The following is a 9,042-nucleotide window of genomic DNA, read 5'->3' on the forward strand; positions in this document are numbered from 1 at the left end:
ACCAGTAATTATTCTTTATATGTGCATAGTTCTTTTCAGATCTTCCTGACGATTAACCTAGGTTAAAATGCTTAAAATATACAATACAACCACTTCTGGTAGTATCACAGACACTTTTAATTTAAAAGCACGCAATAAACTGCTGCAATTTTCAGTTTGCAAAATATATTAAGTACATTATTTCAATATATTATTTAAATGAATCTTATAACTTACATATGTAGCTTTATTATAATAATTAAACATCTGGAAAAATCCCAGTCGCGTAGACACATAATACAGTTACATTCACTGTCTTGCCATAATGTAAGAAAGTGGTTGCATTTTATAAAGTGTAAGCCCAGTTTTACAACACAAGATAATTGTGGATCTTACAAACACCCATGTAATGAAGACATATTATGGTGGCACAAAAGACAAACAAGGAGAACGCTATGGCTTTGGTTAGGTGCGTCACGTAAAGCATGTGAATTCCCTAACCATTACATCTAGAATTCAGATTATTAGACTCTTATATTACATTACATAAACTTCCTGAGGACACTTTACAGCTGCTCTTTCATCAAAGATATTTCTCATTGACAAAACAATGCTCACTGAAAATCTTCCACCACAGTAGGGTGAGCATTAACATGGTTGAAACCGACATTTATTGTCTTTGAATAAGCAAAAGGAGGCTTGAACGGGTGCAGGTGATGCTTTAAGCAGCATAGACTCCCCTACGTAAAGCTAACAGAGGATCATGGCTTATGTCATATAAGAAGCCAATACAAAAGATTTAGCCGAATGATCCTTTCTTAAGAGGAAAATCTGAAAAACTTAGCAGGCCGTTTTGCTTCAGATATCAATGAGGTCATCGCCGCTTTCATCACTTTCCACTGTCAGTTGGCGAGTCCACCACTTCTTGAATTCAGACCCCGAGGAGGCCTCATCACTCACAGGGTTCATCTTACACACCATGGACTTCACACTTGTGTGCCCTGCGGGACAAACACAAGACTGTGATGTGAGTCATGGGTTAACCAGCCACGCAAACAAGTCATTGTGCAGAATACTAAATATGTGGAAAAACAAACAATAAACAAGCCTTTGTTCTTTTTCAAAACCATTCAAAGAAACATGGGAAGAACGTATAGTATAATTATTATGCTAACATCCTTTAGCAACACTTAGCATGACTTATGTTGCTACAGTGGGTACGGAAAGTATTCAGACCCTCTTAAATTTTTCACTCTTTGTTATATTGCAGCCATTTGCTAAAATCATTTAAGTTATTTTTTTTTCCTCATTAATGTACACACAGCACCCCATATTGATCATTTTACAAAAGCAATACTTTTGTAAATGTAAGAGCATGTTTAATAGTGTGAGTGTTTGGTGTTGACCTGCAGGAAGTCGCCACTGTCCCAGCTTCCTCTGGGGTCGGTCGGCGGAGTCCTGTCGATATCTGCTGCGGTCCGACAGGGTGGGGCTCAGTAAGGTCTGCAGGCCGCTGCTCTGCTGGGTCAATCATTTCACATCATTTCATTAGAATGAAGACTCAGAGACACACAGAGTCTCTGAAGAACAGACACTGGTAGGGTTACCTCTGGCTGAGTGGGATTGTCTTGGTTATGGGCGTTGGTGTCCTCGCTGGGGACGGTGGTCTCAATGCTGGGAGGGTTGAGCAGGCGCCGGAGGTCCTGCTGTTGGCTCTCTCTCAGACTGAGAATGATGCTACATGACTGCTGCTGCTTCTGAAGGAGGAAAGTGGTGTCAGTGTTTTCATTTGGCTCATCCTGCATGTCTAAGATCAGCCACTATACTGATACGGGACTAATTCTATTGAACAATGAGAATAAAGGCAACTCAACTGAATATCAGCAGTTATATCAGCATACCTGTCAACACTCCCATATTTCACACCCATCTCCTGCATCCCTCCCGTTTTGTTATTTCTCCCGCGAAACTCCTGTAATTTGCGTGGCCCAAACCTCGCTATATGAATGATCACATTAATATATTATCCCAAGGTTGTCCAGTTGCCAGATCTTGTGTGAAACGCATCCTGCTCACACAATCGATACATCATAAAAATTTCAACTCATTTGTGACCTCAACCTGGCAACCTAAAACCCAGTTGCACTGTTGATATCTGCGCAGGTAGCAGACGTGGGAATCAAGTGAAATGGGAGGGGAAGACTCGAGTGGTGCTCCAGCGGGAAAAAAAACTAAATATACATGTAAATTTAACTTTAAAATTGTCTATGCATGACCTGGTGTTTTATTTGTATCTGAAATTAGGAGATGTGAACATTACGGAGCGCTAAACTCTCTCATGCAGTGTATGTTTCATTAATACTGGGTTTATATATGGTTTATGTGTGTTTTTCAAGTCATTTCCAGGTAAAGAATCTGAATGATGCAGTGCTAACTGACATAGCATTTATTACGGTAGCCTATAGAAACTAAACAATATATTTTCTGCCTTATTCTGTGATAAAAATGTAAAAAAAAAAAAAGTGTAGTATATAAACAAATCATAAAATTGAGTTAAAATATAGGAAAAAATATTACAGAATACAAAATGTTTTCATCTGTATATTTGATTTAGCAGAAAAAATATAAAAATAAAAAACTCAGACAGGAAGTTAATGTCACATTGTCAAGTTAGACTGACAAATATTGGATAAATTCCCACATGACTGTTCAAGACCCACAGCCAAAAATAAAAATAAAAATGTACAATATGGATTTATTTCCACATATTAAAGTGCCATCAGATTTGGGCCATGTTGAGATGTAGTGTAAATATAGTCACTGTCAAACAGCTGATCTGTTTTCAGTTTATTGGGGTAAATATCAGTGAAGTGTCAGGAGTGTGTTTGTGTGAACTCACTGCTCGTATGCGTTTGAGGCACTTCTTTAACCACATGCGGATGGTTTGTTTGGCCACCTCCTCCTCTATAGTGTATTCAAGCTGCTCTCGCGCCAACAGCTCCTCCAGCTGAAGACTCTTCCGGATATCAACTGAGCGGTACGACAGCATGCTGAAACATACACCATCAATGACTTCCTATAAGCTGCTGAACACGCTTAGTGGCCAATATGAACAACACTAGCGATGGATTGGCCCTTTCAGGGTTTGTTCTTTTTAGAATGGGGAAAATTTGAGTTTTAATAGTAACTCTTCTATATCAAATTAGGACATTTTGATTTGTCGTAATATGCATCTGTTTGTTAGTGTGCTGTAATGAATACTAATGTTCCTTACTAACCTCAGTACATCATGGAAGGTGACATCTCCTCCGTTGTGCAGACGCTCCATCTCATAACACATGTGTTTGAAGAGAAGCTTGTCTTTTTCCAGGTCAACTTCCAGACGACCTCTCAGCAGACGGAGCAGAAACTTCACCCGAGAGGTCGGTATCACTCCCTGTTTTCAAAAAACTAGTAAATAAATACTGGTATATATAATGGCAAAAGGGTTATTTAAGAAAATTCTCAGACTATCACTGTACTATAGCTAGTGAGCTGCCTACCTAGAGTGCATTTTAAGGCCCATTCTTTTTATTAAATTCTAAGGAAGCATCATATTGTATCCTTGGCAGAGCAGGCAATCCTAGAATGAAATCTGATAAACTATGAATGGTGAAGAAGTCAATATATATATATATATATATACAGTGGGGAAAAAAAGTATTTAGTCAGCCACCAATTGTGCAAGTTCTCCCACTTAAAAAGATGAGAGAGGCCTGTAATTTTCATCATAGGTATACCTCAACTATGAGAGACAAAATGAGAAAAAAAAATCCAGAAAATCACATTGTAGGATTTTTAAAGAATTTATTTGCAAATTATGGTGGAAAATAAGTATTTGGTCAATAACAAAATTTCATCTCAATACTTTGTTATATACCCTTTGGTGGCAATGACAGAGGTCAAACGTTTGCTGTAAGTCTTCACAAGGTTTTCACACACAGTTGCTGGTATTTTGGCCCATTCCTCCATCCAGATCTCCTCTAGAGCAGTAATGTTTTGGGGCTATCGCTGGGCAACACGGATTTTCAACCCCCTCCAAAGATTTTCTATGGGGTTGAGATCGGGAGACTGGCTAGGCCACTCCAGCACCTTGAAATGCTTCTTACGAAGCCACTCCTTCGTTGCCCGGGCGGTGTGTTTGGGATCATTGTCATGCTGAAAGACCCAGCCACGTTTCATCTTCAATGCCCTTGCTGATGGAAGGAGGTTTTCACTCAAAATCTCACGATACATGGCCCCATTATATATTAGCATTAAACATACAGGAATTAATTGGACATTTTTGATAAAAACTATTTTGTGCACATAACTTGGATAAGCTAAAACAGGTGAATATGTAAGATTCAGAGTGACCAAAAATGATCCTGGAGTAGCAATATGTAATTTTTTTTGGCTGAAATATCAAGAGGTGGTTCATTGCCGAAGAATTTTACTATTACTTATTTTACTGATGAAAATTAAAAATGAAATGAAAACTTGCTAGGTGAAAAGTTGTTGTTGTTGCCTATGTAGAGTGTTCTAAATCAGCTTTGTGAGGTTTGTGCTGTCTTAGAAGGCTAGCAGGCATCAAGGAAGCTCACTAGATTTTGGAGCAGAGCTCATGTGTCTAATTAGGCACAAAGTCCTTCCTGTGCTCAGCTGTTACAGTCTTATGGCCTCAAGTGTTTCTAGCTGATCCCAGCACCGCTGGTTGATTCATTAAGGCCAGAAAATGACTGGTGTGCCTCATTTAACTCAAATATACACGAGCAGATATTACTGATCCTACGGGAGGAGGTCAAATCTGCACGTACTTCTCTCTGCTGCTCTCAATAAGGCTGTTTCCACCTAATGAAGATGACAGCTCAACACCTCTCGCTATCTGTGACAGGCAGTAATAACCTCCAATTACTCTGGAGGTGAGAATGTCGATGCGTGTGATTCATTCATTTGTGGCTTCAGAGCCGGTGCGAAGAGCACACACAGGTATTAACTCAAAATCATCCCCGCTGACAGCCGCTGATCACAGGCACGTCCCCTCCTCCTTCTCACCTCCCGCTTGTCATCCACCATGTTCCAAATTATCTGGAAGTGACGCAGGTCGTTGTAGCTTAGCAACTGGTCCTCCTCGGTGGAGTAGAACAAAGAGAAATTCTCCACAATGATGGCTAAGAGGGAAATAAAGTGATTATTGTTGGGATCGCTTTCAGCTAGGCTCTCAGAACACAAGTAAGGGACGGAAAACAGACTCTAAACAAGTGTGCAAATGCTTGCTGTGGTTGTAATAAACCTCAAGGAAGCAATAGATTTACCTTCGAATGCCATTGTCAGGTTTTAAAATGTTGGTGGTTAATACTAATACCCACTATAGCTGCTCTTGTGGCAATGCTGGGAATGCAACCAGTTAGCACACTGAATGACACATTTCAGAGCATAAAGTTGAGTGGTGTGTGAGTTACACACTCATGGTGTACTGTAGAGTAGGGTGACCATACGTCCTCTTTTTGGACCTTAAAATAATGCTTCCGGCCGGGATTTCTAAATCGCCCAAAATGTCTGGAATTCGGCTTTTGCTTTCTACAGTCGCCATTCATTGTGTGCGGTTTTGTATAAGCGGTTTTCTTAATCCTGCTCCCACTGAATTTCTGACCATTATCGCCCGCTCCCGTGATTTTTGTGTCCAGTGCTCCAGCAAACATTCTAACATTGCATATAATTTTCACGCATCAGGGATCCGCTATCAATATGCAGAATATTTAAATCTCTTTTGAATGGGCGCTCGCTGTTCACTTTTGCGATCACGTGAGCTCTGTATAAAAGATCAGATATTTGTTAATGAGCTCAGGATCTGATGAGCAGCAAATCCTCCAGCATGATCTTTCAGCAATCTCTCCTCTCAACCCGTGATCAGTCAAATCTGACTCCTGCAGCTCGTGTTGGATGCAGGGTTGTCATTTCCGCGTTTTCTTTTCAATGGAATTGTGCTGCTTTTAAACTGTTGTCGTGAGTTCATTTCCCCCCGTGGGTTAAAGGTTTGAAATGTTGCATAATTTACATTTGACTGAAATGCTTGTATTGTTTATCATTCTATGATAAAACTGTGCTGGATGTTAAGTTTTGTGAAGGAGGGCCACTGAAGCTTTTTAGTTGCGTCTTTTATAAATATGCATAACAGTGACTGTAAAATATGTATTTTAGGAAATTACATATTTTGAGTTTTGATATTTTGGATATTGTCATTGCGCTACTTTGGTCACTACTTTAACCACCAACAAACCACACCCCAGCCCCCCGCACCCGTCTTCTTTTTGGAAAACTAAAATATGGTCACCCTACTGTAGAGGGTGTTGTGGGCTTAAACCTGCTGAAAAAGACCAGGGCTAGGACTATCAAGATTATGCTGGTTGAAACTAGTTAGTGCATGTCAGGGTTATTATAGTTTACTACAACTAAAATCATTTAAAAAAGAAAGAAAAAATGTTGTTACTTGAAATAAAATAAATGTTAACTGAAATAAAAAAGTAATGAAAAAATAATAAGGCAGCAGCTATTTGCACTAATGGCACTTTTCCACTGCGTGGTACGACTCAGGGTCGGCACGGCTCAGTACGGTATGGCACGGCTCGGTTCGGTTTGCGTTTCCACTGCAGTTCAGTACCGCTTTAGAGTGGGCGGGATTATTCACATGTCCTTATAGTTGCGCCTCCTCTATTGCCGCAACTCGTGAAAAACTTTTTCATTCCGCGTAGCCCCATCAAGCTCTCGCTGGATCCGCTCCTCAGCTATCAATGAGAGGAACGTCTGTACTTCCTCAACAGACAACGAAACAGACACTTTTTGGTTGTTAAAAAAGGTGCACTCGTTTAAAACCGTTGCGTTCGATCCTTCGCTGGCTGTGCTGATTTAAATCTAGCAGTTCTGTTGTGTTTGTGGCGCAAGTTCAGTGACGCAGGTAGTGATGATTCTCTCCGGCCAATCCGTGATCAGCAGAGTTTACACGTCACGTTTTGGTAACGGTACGGTTCACTTGGAACCTCAACCGAGGTGGTACTAAAAAAAGTACCAGGTACCAGGTACTGTACCCAGTGGAAAACACCCCAAAAGCGAACTGTACTGAGCCGTACCGTGCCGTACCATGCAGTGGAAAGGTGCCATAAGTGTAAATAGCAATGGATTCTATTCACACTAAGTGAAAATAGCAGTATTTTTAGCGATATGCTATTTACACAGTGCAAATAGCTATAGATTCTATTTATGTTAAAATAACTGGATTTTCTGCTATTTATACTGCTTAATGCAAATAGTGGCAATTATCTGCACCTCAGTAATGTAGTACATTATAAAACAGTATGCAATAATAACGTATTGAGTGTAAATTATAATTTTAATTCAAATTATTAAATGGATGCCACATTATTGGGACAATAAGCCCTTCCTAGACCTACCCTAACCCTACCCGATACTTTTTTTTTTCTTCAAATATTTGATTATTTCCTTAATTTTTATTAAAAATACATGCCTTTCCGATGTGATATGAAATTTAAAAATGGAAGAAAAAAAGTTGAACTTAGGTTCGAACTTGGGTTGATCGCGTCAAAAAGACTATGACACACCATCTATGCCACTGAAGCTGACATCTAGCAGCCGTCTTTTGCACTTTTGACTAGTTCAATCACACATTGGTGGGCGAAATTAGTGTAAATAGCCTCTGCCAACAAGGTGGGCTATTTGCACTTAGTGTAAATAGACACTCCGTAATAATAAACTCAAACCTTATTTTATTATAGTCTCCAAGGCAACATTTCTCACTTTCATTTAGATTAAATTGATGTACTAAAATAATTAAAAATAAAACTGAAATTTACAAACAACAAAATTGAACTAATATACTACTAATACTAATTAAGAAAAATTGCAAGAACAACAAAATTACTAAAACTTTAAATTAACATAAAAGCAGAAAATATGAATAAAATCTCATTCAAAATATTAACAATATCTATATCAATATCTAATAGTATCTCAATGATACTAAAATAACACTGGTGCAGGTATGATGTTTGCCTAGCATGTGGATCATATTAGCCATGGAAGTCTTGCTAAAATGTAATTTTAATAACATATTTTTTAAAGAAAGTCCCATATGCACACCAAGCTTGCATTTATTTAATCAAAATAGTAAAATACACTGAACAAAATTATAAACGCAACACTTTTGAACTCAAAGATCTAAGACTTTTTCTATGTACACAAAATGCCTATTTCTCTCAAATATTGTTCACAAATCTGTCTAAATCTGTGTTAGTGAGCACTTCTCCTTTGCCGAGATAATCCATCCACCTCACAGGTGTGGCATATCAAGATGCTTATTAGACAGCATGATTATTGCACAGGTGTGCCTTAAGCTGGCCACAATAAAAGGCCACTCTAAAATGTGCAGTTTTATCACACAGCACAATGCCACAGATGTTGCAAGTTTTGAGGGAGCGTGCAATTGGCATGCTGACTTCAGGAATGTCCACCAGAGCTGTTGCCCGGGAAGTGAATGTTCATTTCTCTACCATAAGCTGTCGCCAAAGGCATTTCAGAAAATTTGGCAGTACATCCAACCGGCCTCACAACCGCAGACCACGTGTAACCACACCAGCCCAGGACCTCCACATCCAGCATCTTCACCTCCAAGATCGTCTGAGACCAGCCACCCGGACAGCTGCTGCAACAATCGGTTTGCATAACCAAAGAAAATGGGGGCAAAAACAAAAGTGTTGCATTTATAATTTTGTTCAGTGTACATATTGTGAAATATTATTACAATTTTAAATAATGTTTTTTATTTTAATATATTTTAAATGTAAAGGCAAAGATGATTTTTCAGCAGCCATTAAGTCAAGTCAAGTCAAGTCACCTTTATTTATATAGCGCTTTTAACAATACAGATTGTGACAAAGCAACTGAACAGCATTAATTAGGAAAATAGTGTCAATAATGCAAAATGACAATAGTAAACACTCATTTTTCAGTTAAAGACAGTTCATCATTGAA

General features: G+C 39.0%; 1 protein-coding gene across 1 annotated transcript in view; it reads right to left on the reverse strand.

Annotated features, from left to right (window-relative positions):
• Positions 1-229: 229 nt before the first annotated feature.
• LOC107569973 (sodium leak channel non-selective protein) overlaps positions 230-9,042 on the reverse strand; it is a 115,485-nt gene continuing 106,672 nt past the window's right edge. Inside the window, exons 37-42 of the mRNA XM_016256153.1 lie at positions 5,053-5,217; positions 3,258-3,415; positions 2,879-3,029; positions 1,587-1,736; positions 1,386-1,497; positions 230-980 (exon numbers count right to left, since the gene is read on the reverse strand). Of these exons, the coding sequence (XP_016111639.1) occupies positions 838-980; positions 1,386-1,497; positions 1,587-1,736; positions 2,879-3,029; positions 3,258-3,415; positions 5,053-5,217 (879 nt within the window). The 3' untranslated portion in view covers positions 230-837. The remainder of the gene's footprint in view (positions 981-1,385; positions 1,498-1,586; positions 1,737-2,878; positions 3,030-3,257; positions 3,416-5,052; positions 5,218-9,042) is intronic.

Source organism: Sinocyclocheilus grahami, unplaced genomic scaffold, assembly GCF_001515645.1.
Source record: "Sinocyclocheilus grahami isolate Dianchi unplaced genomic scaffold, SAMN03320097.WGS_v1.1 scaffold28.1, whole genome shotgun sequence".
Classification (NCBI taxonomy): domain Eukaryota; kingdom Metazoa; phylum Chordata; class Actinopteri; order Cypriniformes; family Cyprinidae; genus Sinocyclocheilus; species Sinocyclocheilus grahami.